The 15,671-nt window shown below is 40.2% G+C and overlaps 1 protein-coding gene across 6 annotated transcripts in view; it reads left to right on the plus strand.

The window, feature by feature from the left end:
• USP6NL (USP6 N-terminal like) overlaps positions 1–15,671 on the plus strand; it is a 146,741-nt gene that overhangs the window by 25,596 nt on the left and 105,474 nt on the right. Inside the window, exon 1 of one of the 6 annotated variants that reach the window (XM_081926905.1) lies at positions 6,190–6,277. The exons of the other annotated variants lie outside the window; for them this stretch is intronic. Within the exon in view, the coding sequence (XP_081783031.1) occupies positions 6,205–6,277 (73 nt within the window). The 5' untranslated portion in view covers positions 6,190–6,204. Of the gene's footprint in view, positions 1–6,189; positions 6,278–15,671 lie in introns of those variants that run through there. 6 annotated transcript variants of the gene reach the window in all.

Consider the following 15,671-nt stretch of genomic DNA (forward strand, 5'->3'; position numbering starts at 1 on the left):
CATCTTTCTGGATAACCCCTTGAGTGGTTTTTCTGGCAGTTGTTGTTATTTTATTTTGTCCAGATAGGGGCTGAGCTGGGCCATCGGCCAAAGCTGTTGGAAGACACTCCACATCACTGAGGCCACCTGAGCCTCAAGTGACAGCCATGGATGCAGAAGTACATGCAAGCTGCATACCTCCTCCTTCAGAGGGAGTGTAACCCCATCAAGAGCAGGCAACCTCCCATCCATTGGGTCTAGGGAACCACCCACTAAGAGTCTCTCTGCAAAGGAATATCAGCTGAACATGGCAGCAAAGCAGAAAATGCCAGTATTTATTCTCTGCATAGTTGGTTGAGCACTTGGCTTGCATTTGAAGCCGAGTGTGAGGTCAGTGTTGAGCTCCAAATGTGGGAGGAGGAGATTGGTGAGCGGTTCTCTCCATCATGGCTGCCCTTTTTAGAAATAGGGCATGAGAAGGAAGCAGCTCATTCATCTCTCAGTGAGCTTTTGGAGGTGCTTGCCAGAGAGGAAAAGGATGCTTGCCATGGTGAGCGTGGTGTGAGAATTTGTAGGCCCCTGTGTGGGAGTCTGATGTTTAGAAAGTGCTAAGTGCCTGTTCACTGATAACTACTTTGGATTCTAGCAGGGGAAGGGAGAATAACTTGCCAAATATAGCTGTGTAATATCGGAAGAATCATAATCTGTATTGATGTAAGTATGTAGTAGAATCAGTGATGAAGGCAACAGATGGTTCAGCATCTAACTTCCTGCTTCCCAGTAGCATTCTCCCATGTGGTTTTGAACAGAATGAGTGCAATACATTTTTATCTTTTCCAACTATACTATTTCTAACTTGTAAATATCTAAACTTTAAACTGAGGCCAATATCCATCTGTTTGCTCGTGGCATTTGCAATGCTAATAAATTAAAATACATAGTATGATGTTGGTGTGTGTAAGTTTGCACACCTAAACCTATTTCTAATATCCTTTCTTGCTCTAGAGCCTGTGCAGGCAATCTTTCACCCTTATTCCCCATGCACCCATTTGGTTGTGTGAATTGGTCTTAAGTCACAAGAGGTTTTTTTGATTTTAGAGGAATAGCATCATTGTTCATTGTGGAGTAAAGGCAGCTGCTGTTTGGAGAGATTTTTTGATATTTTCATGGCTTGATGCCGTAGCAGTACTTACCCATCAATTTGCTCTAAATGGTAGCTAATGACAGGTCTACAGTTAAATTGAAAGCAAGATTCTTACACCTCTCAAGTGGATAACTTATAGCAATGTTTTTCTTGTTCATGATGTTTAACCAGTTATCATTGTTGGGGCTTCTTATGTACTCGATTTCATTACAGGAGTCTAGTGATAGTACCTCATGTGTCTTTGTATAATTTCCTATATGCAAAGTGATACCTGTGAAGGAAAACAGTTGTGTAAAGAGACAATTTAATGAACTGAATACCTTTCTTGGTGTGGACTAGAAGGTTGGCTCTTCTTAATATATTGCACCCGTTTTGCTAGAGATGGGATGTTTGGCCCATTCTCATTTAAGCTGGGTTTATCCCAAATTGAAAACAGGTGGTGAAGTTCAGTGTTGCATAATGAAAAGCCATTGTCCTTCCCTTTTCTTTGTTCCCCAGATCTGCTCAAAGGGTCCCCCAACCCTCTGGAGCTGGCAACCCCTGCTTATAAGCATTTGAAATAAACATTGAGTGGTGGGTTTGACTAACAGATTTTTGGCTGTCCTTTGTGCTGTAAATGTGTTGCCTTCTGGCAAAAATCCACAAAAGCTGTTTTTCAAAGAACAGCTAATTCTAATTACGTTAATGGAGACATTTTTGATCTTGGTGACAGCTGAGTAATCAGAACTGAGGTCACCCTTTCATATGCTTCAGGATATCAAACATAGGAGTGCTTAAAATTGTAAGCTATGCTGGTAGTTTTTTGGCATCCTGTGTCATTTCAGACAGTTATTTTAATTTGCTTTTAATCTCAGGATTTTTCCACTTTTATTTAGGTGAAAGAAGCATGTTCATTGTCAACTTGATCAGACCATATTCAGTGCAGCTATCTAACTGATCTATACTGGTGTGAACCTGGCATAAGAATGGTGTGAACAGCATGGCTGTTGCCATCAAGAGAAGTGGCTCTGTCTTGTACAGAATTAAAAATCTGCATACCTGTGTGCAGAGCATAAAATAAGAACAGAAGCATCAGATGAAGGACCCATCTGGTCCTTCATGTTGTTTCACAGTGGACAACCCATTGCCTGTGGAAAGCCTGCAAGCAGGGCATGAGCAAACAGCACTTCCCCAACTTGTGCTCCCCTCAATGTCAGTACTGGACTGTCAGCCTTATCCTTCATGAATATATCTAAACCCCTTTTATATGTATCCAAGTTGGAGGTCATCACTGCAACTTGTGCTAGTGAATTTCCATAGTTCCTTAAGTATGTGCTTTGTGAAGTACTTGTTGATGTGTGTCCTGGATCTTCCAGTATTTAGCTTTCCTGGATGGCCTTGGCTTTTAGTATTTTGAAGTAGAAAAACTTCAGCTTTCTCCACACCATGTGTACTTTTATACCTCTTTTTTGACCCCTATACATCCCCCCCCCAACTTATAAAGTCCAAACTATTTTAACCTTTCCTTTAAGGGGTTGACTCCCGCCTCTTATTTTGGTTGTCCCTTTCAGAATCTTCTCCAGTATCAATTCTGTATTCCAAGTGTGGTTGTGTCATAGATTTGTAGACTGTCATTTTGGATATTGGCAGTTTTGTTTTCAATCTGTCATAATGATTCCTAATACGAAATTCATTGTTTTCACAGCTGGCTTAATGCTTTCATCTAGCTATCAGCTAAGGCCCCAATGTATTGTCCCTGATCAGTTCCCACTAGCCCATTGACATATATGTGAAATCAGGATACCCCCATAAATATTACTTTACACTTACTTTAATTGAATATCATGGGTCATTGTAATTCCCATTCCTCCCAAGATCCTATGAGAACTCCTCTCAGTTCTTTTTTGTTCTTGTCACTCTGGTGTCATCAGCAAACATGAATATCCCACAACTCAGCCCAACCTCAGGCCAGCTATGAACAAGGTAAAAAACACTGATTCCATATTGATCCTTGGGACTCCACTCCTTACATTCCTCCATTGGAAAATTCTCATTTATTCTTACTCTCTGCTTCCTGTTTTTTGGTAATTGTGATTTTTGTCAAGGGAGTATGCAGTGATGTTGCGGATTGTGGTGGCACTACAAAATGCAGTGGTTCTTATATATCTAGGGTTCTGGGGGCATGCTCTTTTGGTTTTTGGTAGGAAGGTTTAAGTTTTTAGCTCTCACGGTTTTTGAGTAAAATCTGCAACTGCACTGATAACTTCTACCAAGACTTTAAAAAGTAGAGCGGCAGTAAGTGGAAGCTGGAAGTGGTTACTCAGTGGTGAAGACTTAGGCTCACATAAGATGTAACACCTGACCATGGTTTGGTGCCACACGAGTGAATCTTTATCTTGAACTCTCCTTTCCCCCTCTCATTGCATGCTGTGATTACCTCCCTGCCTGCTTTATGCAAAACACTGCTTGTCATTCCATGTGACTGTAAGTTGTTTTAAACTATTTTTAACATTATGATTTAAAGTTGTAGCCCACCCTTGGACCTTAGGGTGAAGGCTGAGTAATAAAATAACAATAATATATTTTGAAGAAAATGATGAGCGACAGAGAACTTTTTACAGAGGAAAACATAACTTGAGCTAGTGCTGTGTTTCATCCCCATTCCTTTTTGGTTGGTGAGCGAAAGGGTATTGCTTAACTAAATGGTTAACATTTCCTCCCCAACCTAACTTATTTTAATCACACACAGGCCCTTAATATTGGTGGTGACACAGAGTTCATGGAAAGCAAATACTTCTCTATATATTGCTTTTGTGATCGTGCCCTTTTCCAGCAAGCTAGAGAAACGGCCTCCCATAAACCTGTTGTGTGATTCAGGAAAGATTGGGTCTGAACATGCCTAAATTATTCATTACTTTGTTTATTATGAATACTAATGTAGCTTTCCTTTTGTTTCATGCTGGCTCTTTCGCTCATTCTTCCTCCATGCTTGTCACAAGCCGGATGTTTAATAGCATCCTGACAGTTTTCCAAGATTGCTTTAGTTAGTGCTTAGGATTCCTTGCTCTCTCCCACCCTGCCCCAACAGTGCTAATAAGAACGTAAGATGCTGCTGTATATGGAGTCAGCGCAGTGGTCCATCTTATCTCAGTACTGTCTACTCTGACTGGCAGTGGCTCCCTAGGTTTTCAGGTAGTTTTTTTCCATCCCTACCAGGAGCTGCAAGGAACAGAGATGTCTGCAACCTTTTTGTATGCAGAGCCTGTCTTCTAAGGAGAATAGATTAGTTGAAATCTTATTTTCTTTCTGTCAGACCAAGACAGAAATATGTACACACAAGGGTTAGCATCTTGCCCCCCCCCACTTTTGTTGCACCAACATGTCTATTGTTTGGCATGTGAGATGACCCCCCTTGCCCTCCAAGGCACTACCTATACCTGGTCTGCATTTGTAATAAGTCTTATCTTATCAGTTATAGTGTGGCAGCACCTGCACTTTGGAATTTTGGAAGCCTGCGGTTTGTTTTGGGATAGCTCAGTTGGTAGAGCATGAGGCTCTTAACCTCAGGGTTGAGAGTTCAAGCCCCACGTTGGGCAAAAGATTCCTGCATTGCAGGGGGTTTGACTAGATGACCCTCATGGTTCCTTCTAACTCTAGAGCTCCATGATTCTATGAAATGCAGAACCATATCAAGGTTGCTCTTCCTGTCTCGAGTTCTAAGGTGACAGGTTGACCCAAGTGGGTGTGCTTCTAACTCATGGGTGCTACAGTTGCCTGATCAGTGCAGAGTGAAAGCAGGCCTTTGCCCTTCTCCAGCTAATGAGCTGTTGGGTAGTGCTATTTTTGCATTGGGCAGAATTGCCCTGCTCAGCTGCAGGCTTAGAGCTGTAAAGGAAACCGATTTTGTGCAGTGTTTCTGAGGCTGCATGTGACTTGGGGGTTGTGGCAAAAACAAAACTTCAGTTGGCCATCCAATGTTTGTCAACCTTTGTGTACATGTACCGGTATAAATGTGATGTGCTAACTGTAGCAGCTGCCTGATATGGCTGCACTCCAAATCCAGCCTTCTAACTGGAGCAGGTCAGTGTATGTGTGTGTAAAAAAGGGCCAAAAGGCCAAAGAAGATCAGTCTTTCTGTGCTAAGTTATGTCAGGTGCTTTTATTGTAATGAAACTGTCTTCTTTGAATATTATAGACTTTATAGCAGTTCTGTTTCAGAATTTAAAGCTATACAGGTTTTGGAAGTGTGTGGCTCCAAAGTGCTTTAAAAACAAGCTTAGCTGGCTTCCTTTTGTAGGTTCTTTGACCATTCCTTTCCTTTTTTCAGTTTTGTGGGTTAGATTGGTAAGCAGGTGTTACGGATGATGAACATACATTTTGTGTAATGTTCTGGAACGTTTAATTGCTGGCATTCAATTATTAAGATTACCTGACAGAAGCAATAGGAAAGCTTCAGACTGAACGTATGTTCTGTGCCCCTGCTGGTAGGATGAAGCATTGCCTGAAATGCTCATAGGATTTTTCACTGCGCTGTGTAAGAATTCTGCTTCTGTTCAGGAACGTCAGAGGCAGGTGCTCATGAAATGGGTACTGAACTCTTATTGGGATGCTTGAAAACATTCTTGATTTTCTGCTAAGGCTCTTGAAGTTCAACAAGGTGGATATTTGGTTTATTCTCTCCCCACCCCCAGCAGCTTCACCGGTAGATTTGTTGTCTGTCTCATGGCTGAAATCCTTTAAATATCTTTGTGCTGTTGAAAAGTGCACAAGTTCATGTTTTGAGCAGGCGCAAACATGCTCACCTTCTGTAGTCCTAATTGAAGAAAGGCCGTGCTTACTTCTGACTTGCTTGATGGAGAAAGCGATGAGAGTTGCCTGCCTGGTGTTACTTTTGCATCCATGTGCTGAAGTCACTTCAAATCCATCACCTCTCGCTGTACAGTTGTCAGGCACCCTAAGCGTATCCCTGGAAAGGTAACCGAGTTGCTGCTGCGTCGCTCTTGCTCCAGCTTATTTGAAGGCAGACGTGTAATGATCTGTAGGGATGAAACCTGTTGGCATTCCAGAGGAGCAGCTGGTGGCTTTGATCTTGCTAACTAGCAATGATTCAAGTCTTGCAGATTGTGAAAGAGCTGGTGTCACCAGCACGACGTAGAACGGACTCTGCAAAGAAAGGTAGGAACAGGCTTGAAATATTCATTCTTAACTGTTCAAGTAATTCTTGCGGAAGCGTAATCCTGCAGATTGGCACTTGAGCAACTGTCTGAAGCCTATGCCATCTTTATTTCAAGGCTGCATGTTTCACACTGGCATTCAGCTGCTGCAGCCTTGCTTTGAGTGGTGATAAATCTGATAAGAACAACATCGACAGTGCTGAAGAGAATTCTAATAGCCCTCAATAACTGAAGATGAAATTTAAGTATATATAGATACTTTATTGTAAGGATCGTATTCTATTGTCTCTCTTCTCTTGTCACCCCCCCCCCCCAAAATAATTTTCTGCCTTTGTAATTCAGAGTGTTAAAATAGCACTAGTATGCTAGAAACTATGCAGATAATATTTTGTACCTATTATATTTGAGAAACTAGATGTCAGTGATGCTTGGGAATAGCGGCTGTATAAATCTCATGTGCATTACTTTTAAAGTGGGTTATATTTAGCATGTTTAACTTTAAGATTAGATACTCTGAAGCAATTTTACTTGATCCTCTTGAATGTCAGTTGTTTTGATGTAATTCCACTTGCTATTTTGTGCTTTAAAAATGCCTTCACAATATATCTGAACTGGTTCCGCCTACATGTGAGGGTTTAGTGAATTACTCTTGTTTTTATGACAGCAGCCAGCTTTAGAAATATACACATGTAGGTAATTATTTTATAGATTTTTGAAATTAAACATTGTGATCACAAGCATATATATAATGTGCGTGTTTATGACATGTAGGTTGAGTGCATCTGTATTTTAAGTTCTGATACCCCAGTAATAGACACACTTTACTTGAAGAAAGTCCAATTTGTTTAATTAGAACTTAATTTTTAAGCAAATTTGCCCAAATCTGCAGACACAAACTAATGTTCATCTAAATGAGCTCATCTACAGACACTTAACTTTCAATTTTTTGGTTCTTGGATATGCTATGATGTCATAGTGAGGGTACGATTATACCTTCCCCCTAGAACTTAGCTTTACATTTGTTAGACAGTATGTGTATTGACTATATATCAGTGTGAGTATTGGCCATCTATAATGATGGAACTCATGTATGCATGTTTCAAAGAACTAACTCCAGATGGGGTTAAAACAAAAAAAATTCCTTCCAGTAGCACCTTAAAGACCAACTAAGTCAGTTCTTGGTATGAGCTTTCATGTGCATGCACACTTCTTCAGATAGGTATCTGAAGAAGTGTGCATGCACACGAAAGCTCATACCAAGAACTGACTTAGTTGGTCTTTAAGGTGCTACTGGAAGGATTTTTTTTTTGTTTTGACTATGGGAGACCAACACGGCTACCTATCTGTATCCAGATGGGGTTGTACTCCACCTGAAGACCTAGAGATGCTTGTCCTGGAGATGCAGGTGACGTTAGTGGTCCAGGACTACTCACCAGTTGCAGCCTTATTTAGAGATAACAGATCTTGCCTTGGTTATGCATCTGGCTATGTCCAATATATGCCCGGGTTTGATTATTCTAATGTACTTTACATGCATTTGAGGTTGGTCCAGAAACTAAAATTGGTGCAGAATGCAGTGACTCTAATGCTTATAAGATATAGGCATCTTCTGTACCAGGTACACTGATTGCCTATTCTTTGCAGGGCCAAATTTAAGTTGCTGGTGTTGACCTGGCCTAAATTCCTTGGAGCTTTAAAGGTTAATTGAAATGGGCTTCTGATGCTCTGTTCTCTGATTCACTCTATTCTCTGATTCACTGGTGAGAATTGTGAAATTAGTGAGTACCAGGGACCATATTGTTTTCTGGGATAACCCCACATCTTTGGAATGCCCTCCCATGGAAAGTGTGCCTGGCTCCTGCTTTGCTTGCCTTTATGAGGATTTAAAAGACTTTTTAAAATTCCAGTTTGCATACACTTAACTTTAATGTATTGTGCTTTTAATTGCTGTATTATCTGCTGCCGCTTTATTTTAATGCATAAGTTAAATATTGCTTTTCAGGTTTGGTTATTTGCTCTGTAGGTTAAAGTATGTTGATGTTATTGAAAAGTGGACTAGAAATGTTTAAAAGATTATTGGTTGTAGATATTATTCTCTCTTCTTGCTTCCGCAGTGAATCAAAAATTTAAAAATACACTCTCCTCCCTCCCTTTTTGTGGGAAGAAATAAGTTTTCAGTCTACTCCACTTTTCATTTTTCTCTTCGAAACTCATACTCTATTTAGCCAGAATTCAGTCAGTCACTGAATAGTTTTAAAGTTTTATATGAATTGTGTTTGCTATGTCTTATGGAGGTAGAATATAGGCAGTTCAGCAGTTTATGTCCCTGTGACATTGAATTATTTTTGTGCTGCAATCGTAGACATGCTGACCTGGAAGTAAGCCCCATTGGACTCAATAGGACTTATTTTTGAGTATATTTCTATAGATTGCGCTGGTAAGGCTTTTAATTTTTATCTGTATCATTTTCTGATTTTGTACAGTAGATAACATATGAATGTTGTCTTGATGCTTTGACAGTTTGCCCCCCCATATCCCCCCCCGCTCTCACTACTTCTTGTTCATAAGAATCAGCTTCATTCTTTTCTTAAGCTGTGTTTAATGGAGTTGTGTTTGTGTCATACAAACTGTGTGTGTGTATTAAAAAATTACTACCAGACCAGCCACCGCCACCACTTAGCATGATGGATCTGCATCTGAGGAAAGTTCATTTACAAGAGAATGGCCTCTTCAGGATAATCTCCATGTAGGCATCTCCCTCTAAAATGGAAAAAGCCACTCTCTCCTCCCCCCACTGTACCCCCAACGGATATGATTTTCAAGTATCCTCTTGGGTATCTTGAAGGAACAGGCTCCTAGCTACCATATTACAATATTTCAAGAAGGGGCCTTGGTCCAAAGTTCTACATAGTTTAATTTATGTGAATTCTGACACCTCTTCTCTCTCAGTTTTCGGAGGTCTTCTTCAGGGGCCTTCTCAGTGTACCCTTTTGGTTTGTGTTATAGTTGAGTGGATCGTTACTTTTTAGCTGTGTCCAGACTCCCTAGTCTTCTCCCTAGGAAGACTCATCTGGCCTCTAATTTCAGGTGGTAGTTTTCTATCCTTTTTTCCCCTGTTGAACCTTTGAGAGAACAGGGCTCTTTTGTTCCCCTGCTTCGTCTACTCCTCTTTTTGTTGTGGTCACTGCAATTTTGTCTATTGGTAATGCTATTTGCTGTCATGATTTTATGACACAGACGTACCTTGGAAGTTGAATGAAATCTGTTCTGGAAGTCTGTTTGACTTCCAAAATGTTTAAGGCGCAGCTTCCGATTGGCTGCAGGAGTGTCCCGCAGCCAATCGGAAGCTGCGCCAGATGTTAGGCTTCCGAAAATCATTTGAAAAATGGAACAATCATTTGTGGTTTTTGCTCGTTTGGTAGCTGAAACGTTCAAGTTCGCAGGCGTTCGGCTTCCAAGGTTCCACTGTATTTTGCATTTTAAAAACACCTTATCCGTTGCCTCAACAAACATTCATTTGATGGGAAAAGTGCATGTAAGTATTCCATTTTTTAAAAAAAAAATCTAATTATATATTGATGAAAACCCTATGAAAAAGTGAAACAGTCCTTTCCTTGTCCAGTATCTCTGAAAGGACTCGTTGAGTTTCAAAAATAAAACTGCCAATATATGAAGTAATGCCATTGTATGAGCATAGATTGAGACCACATTCGGAATGCTGTGTCCATTTCTGGTCACTGTACCTCAAGAGGAATATTCCAAAGCTGGAAAAGGTGCAGAAAACAGGAACAGATATGATCAGGGATATGGAGCAACTCTTCTAACATGACAGATTAGAACATTTGGGGCTGCTTAGAAAAATGGTGAGGGGCTATTTGTAAAAAAAAAGGCACATGTTAGGGACAAATGAGAGAGAGAGAGAGAGAGAGAGAGAGAGAGAGAGAGGGAGAGGTTTTTCCTCTCTTACAATTCTTGAACCCAGGGCCATCTAATAAAGCTGACCTTTGGAAGATTCAGAGCAGAAAAAAGGAAGTACTTAGCACAGATTATAGTTAAATTACGGCATTCACTTCTTCAAGACATGGGGACGGCCACAAACTTGGATGGCTTTAAAAGATGGTGAGACAAATTCATGAAGACCAGGCTGTCAATGGTAACCAATTATGATAGCTGTATACCACCTCCAGAATTAGGGGCAGAGTGCCTATGGATACCACTTGATGTGAAACAGTGGGGGATGGCTATTACTCCTGTCTTCTGCTTGTGTGCTTTTAATATGCAGTTGTGTTGGCCACTGTGGGAAATTGGATCCTGGACTATATAATAAAGCCTGTGTCCCTGGCCACTAAGCTTGTTTGTTTGCTTTAACATAGCAAATATTCTTCCAGAGTCACACAATTAAACAATGTTCTAAGTTTGTCTCCTGACAGGGCTTTGCTGGTAGAATAGATTGGCGTATTGTGTGGGCAGAGCAATATTTGATTATGATATTTAGACAGCTACTTAAACAACTTGGTCATTTGAGAATTAAAATGAATGTCTTAATTTATTGAGGGAGTTGTTTCTTAATTAATCTGTTCTTATTTTAGGTGAGAACCATGGCTGATGTTTAACATTTTTTTTACTGTGAATACCAGATCTCTTGCAGCCGATATAAATTGCTGTGTTACTAAGCATTCCGTTTCCTTTTTCCTTTTTAAAAAAGGGCAGTACATTTATCTGGGTTGCCCAAGCCAGGTAATTTACTGTCCTTAAAAAAGAAAAAGAAAAGACTGCTTAAACAAGTCTCCTGATTTCTTATGAGACACCAAACCTTAATATACCAGCATGTGACTCCTCCTCTTGGCTCGTAACCGAGGAAGGGCCATAGCTTAGTGTTGGAATACATGTGTTGAATGACACAAGAATGGTTACTGGAATCTTAAGTTAAAATAATGTCTTATCAGACTTTGTAGTATTAGACTAGATGCAGTAATGGTCCAACTTTTTGTGAGCATGTTTATAGCTTGTTGATGCTATATCAACTGTTAAAGCAGCAAATGTCAATTAGGAGACCAAGTCAGAACACTATAGGTTGGATCAACCATAGCGCATTGGACAGAATGGTGTATTCGGAAAAAGGAACCAAGGGTTTATATCGCTTTGGATGCATTAAGGCATTGAATGACTTCAGGCCAGTTACTCAGGATTTGTACACCGTCTGTGAACTGGAGATGCTAATCCACTTTACTGAGATAGCGATTGGGTTTGTGGAATGAAGATTTCAATGCACTTGTATAACAAGTGCTAAAGAAACTATAGGCAACTCGCAATATATATTTAAATGCTAGCTGACTTTTTCTGTAGTACTGTAACGTAAAGAGGTGGTCACCTTGACAAGTGGTCAGTAGGCCGCAGCAAAGTATATTGGTGTTCATTCCTGTGGATTCATGACTATGTTTCTGTTCATAGCCTTTCATATGTGGTCTGAAATGTTAAAGAAGACTAAGAAAGGAAGGGAGATACGGAATAGTTGATATGCTCTTCAGGGGAACACTTCGTGACTGTTTAGAAGCTCAGGTATTTCATAACACAGCTGCAAGGCTGCTAAGACATTTAAACCTCAGCACATCTCAGCACTCAGTAAAGAATTCCACAGGTTAGCAAATTCATTTCCTAGCATGATTCAAAATGCTCCTTTCCTTTCCTTTCCTTTCCTTTCCTTTGAAAAGCCCCTCAGCAAATTTCCGTCAGAGGCAACTATCAAGACAAACAATATAATCAGGAAGAGCAACAAAATGAAAATAGCAAAACATGGTGGATAACACAAACATGTAAGAGAGAAAGGGCTTTTTAAAACCCTAAATCTAGGGTATTTGAAGTACATGCTTCCAGATAAATCTGCTTGGATGTTAAGCTTGTCATTGGAGTTGTCTTAAGGGTGCCCTTGGCATCTCAAGTGAGATAAAGCCTTCACTGTAGTGGCCCCTCAGATTTGAAACTTTCCTTCCTGATCTGTTTGCCTGGTGCCAAGATTATTGGTTTTTGGCAGCAGCTGGGATAGTCTCTTTGGGGGTGGCAGCTTCTAAGGGTAATGTGATTGTAGATCTATTGTTGGTATATGCTGCTGCCTTTCTTTGTGGCTCCTGTTGTGTATTGGCAGCTGCCCTGGGAATTTAAAAAGTGGATTCAGAACTAAAAAGGGAAATGTAGACAGAACAGAAGTGGTGTTCTTATTCATTCATTCATTCATTCATTTTCATTCATTTATACGCTGTCTTTCTCCCAAGTTGGGATTCAAGGTGGGCTACAGCATTATAAACAACAATAATAAAATACAGAATAATAAAAACAAACCAGTAAAAACAATAATAAAACACATTGCAACATATTTACAACCAACAGTTAAGATACAATTAAGTTCTGCTGTACTACAGCTGTTATTTCTGGCTGGGGGCAACATTACTGTGAATACACTTGAAAATGAGATGTTTTAATGGTACTTGGTTCTGAAGGAACTTGGTGTTCTATTTTGCTGATAGTCTACGTGACTAGCAGGCTGGTCTCTCTGTGGGCCTTAGGATTTCTTTACTGAACTCTGTGTTGATGGATGGATATATTCAGAATCTATTTAATCTCTTTGGTTTGCCTTAAAAAAGGAAAGCTAGTCCTTGAATGTATGAACATTCTGGTTTGGGTTGTTTGTGTGTGCTCTTTGTGCTGGGATTTTGAAGGAGCAAAGTGGAAAAGGAGCAGTTTATTTTCATCTCCCCACAAATAGTCACTTGTTTCTCCCTACCCTGGTCTTTTACTATCAAGGCTAGCTTGTGAGGCCTGCATATTTTCCTCAGACAGTTTTCTCGAAGTGTATGTTTGCTGTTTATGTTCCAGTACTGATAGCAGCTCTGTTGCATTTCAGGGTGGACGTGGTCAGCCACACCAATTTTGTTTGTATGCTCGAGCCATTGGGTCAGGGTCCTCAGATAAGTACACTTACACATCCTAGAGTTGGGAAAGAGCTGGGTTGTGTTGGGAATAGTGCTTTTCTTTTCAGGCCTGAGTCAGTGTAATAATGTGAGATGGAAGCAACAAAGAAACAGAGTCATTTAGTGCTCTACTGAAAGTGAGTAGCCACTGGCCTAAATCTGGTCTACAGGGTCAAGCTGCAATGCAGGCTTGGCTCTGAAATGTGGTGAAAAATATATATAATGAAATGAGTTCACGAATGGTTCTGCTATTTATTAAACCATTCCTATCTTGTTTATCTGCTCCTCCCTGCTCAGTCTTCACTAGATCTAATATTTCCAGAGATGTTTACTGATTAAATAATTTTTTTGCCAAATAAAATTTTATATTTTCAGAACTTTAATATGGGTGCCTTTTTGAGAGAGAAGCATGTGAGAATTTGCAATTCAATAAAACAAACACTGGCTCATTATTAAAAGGAAAGGTCATTTTTAATATCTTTTCACTCCCCTTATCAAATTGCACAGCAGAATCAAAGTAACTTTGAAATTTGATGTGTGCTCCATCAATGAATCAGATTTAATATGTCAGCCACAAACCCTTGCCAGACACTTTAAGGACATATTGTGTGATGGTCTCGAAAAGTGCATAGGTAGGGCCATGCAATAATTTCTCTAATTGCTCTGAACAAAATATCTCCTCCACAGCTTGAAAATGTGTGATGTTAATTTGTAAGCACCCTATAGCTTAGGTCTATATGTATTACAGTGCATTTGTGAATAGAGTGCTTTGATATTAATATTCCAATGGTTGGATGACTAGAAACATTCCATGCTCTCTAAAAGGAAGAGCAACCTTGTGATGGGTTTCCCTTGGCAAGAATGAAATAACCTAATCCAATTATGCTTCATCTGCTTTATTGACCTCTTCGTTCCACCTTCTTGACACATAGTGGCACAATAAAGGAGCTCACCAGCAAGTGCTTTTGCATTTATTGAATTTGCAAAGCTGCTATTAAAGTTTTGGAAATGCATGGATGGAGCTTGCAGGTTTTCTGTCCTCATGGAATTGGTTTTGGAAGCGGTCTTACTTTCAGTTACTCCAATTATTCAGCCCTAGAGCAAATATATTGCTCTGAGTAATCAATATTATTAGAGAGTCAGAAACGTAGCGTGTTCATGTTGACTCTAAACATCGTGGACAGTGATGGCTTAAGTGTTGGTGCAACATTGCCTAGATGCTTTCCGTACACTTCGGACTAAAGTAATGCTAGGAGGACTGTGGACTTTTACCATGGAAGTAAGCAGCGGGGAATTTGGGAGCTTGTATGTGCACCATAGGATTGTCTAGTTCTAGGTGAATATTGCCAGTTGTTGCTTCTGCTTTCACTGCAGCACTGTGTGTTAACAATCCTAAAGGGGCAGTGAGGAACTGACCAAGAAATGAGGTGAAGGGCTGAACTTTACACGTTGACTTGAACTAACATGTTATTTGATTGCGGGTTTCGTTGCCTTAGCAAGAGGAGTTTGGATATTGCAAGGAGTTTGGATATTGCAATTTCAAAAATAAATTTCGAGATAATTATACTTAAGTTACGCTGCCTGACAAGAAAAGATATTTGGCATTTGAAGTCCAGTTCTGTCTTCATTTAACGCCATCTATCAGCAAGTAGAAGCGTTACCCACACATCAAGCTTATGTGGGTGAGGGATGACAACACTTGTCTTCATGTGTGTGTATATGAGCAGGATTCAACTGCAAGTGAACAAATGCATCCTTCTCTCTCTTTCCCTCCACCCATTGTGGTGGTTGTGTTTAAATTTTATCTTGCAGACAGTTGATTGTAAAAGTGAGAGATGAAGGGAGGTTGTCAGCACAGCTCTCTTGGTCAGGCAGTTGATTTCTCCCGAGCAGAGAGAGCAACTCATTTAATTTGTTTGCTAGACAAGACTGTCATTGTTGTTGTACGGATGGGTAGCATAGGCTGTAAATTTTGCTGATATGAAACCCCAAGGAACTGAGTTGGCTGGGCCCACAGTTTTTGAGGAAGTCACAGAAGTCAAGAGGGCAAATCTAGTATACATAATACTCAGATATTAAACTTGGTGCCCAGTTTAGAAGATAGAGGGCAGAGATTGTTCTTCTAATGTGAGGAATCCACAGCATCAGGTGTTGATCATCCAATGAACAGATTTTGTGTTTTCCTCTAAGCTCCTTTAAATTCTGCCTTAAATCTTTAATTGGGGACAGTGTTTTCCTCACTCCATAGTTCCATAGTTGATGCTGGAAAGGGAAGAGAAAAAAATCATACAGGAGAGAAGGTGGAGAGGGCACGTATAAGGCAGTTTCCTATGTTCCACCCAGCCTGCAGCTTGGCCATTCATGGGTTAGCCTGTTGTATTTGCAGCCTGAAAACCCATGTTTCTGCTGATCTTTGGATAGAAACCAGAA

This window comes from Podarcis melisellensis (assembly GCF_964234715.1).
Source record: "Podarcis melisellensis genome assembly, chromosome: 10".
NCBI lineage: Eukaryota > Metazoa > Chordata > Lepidosauria > Squamata > Lacertidae > Podarcis > Podarcis melisellensis.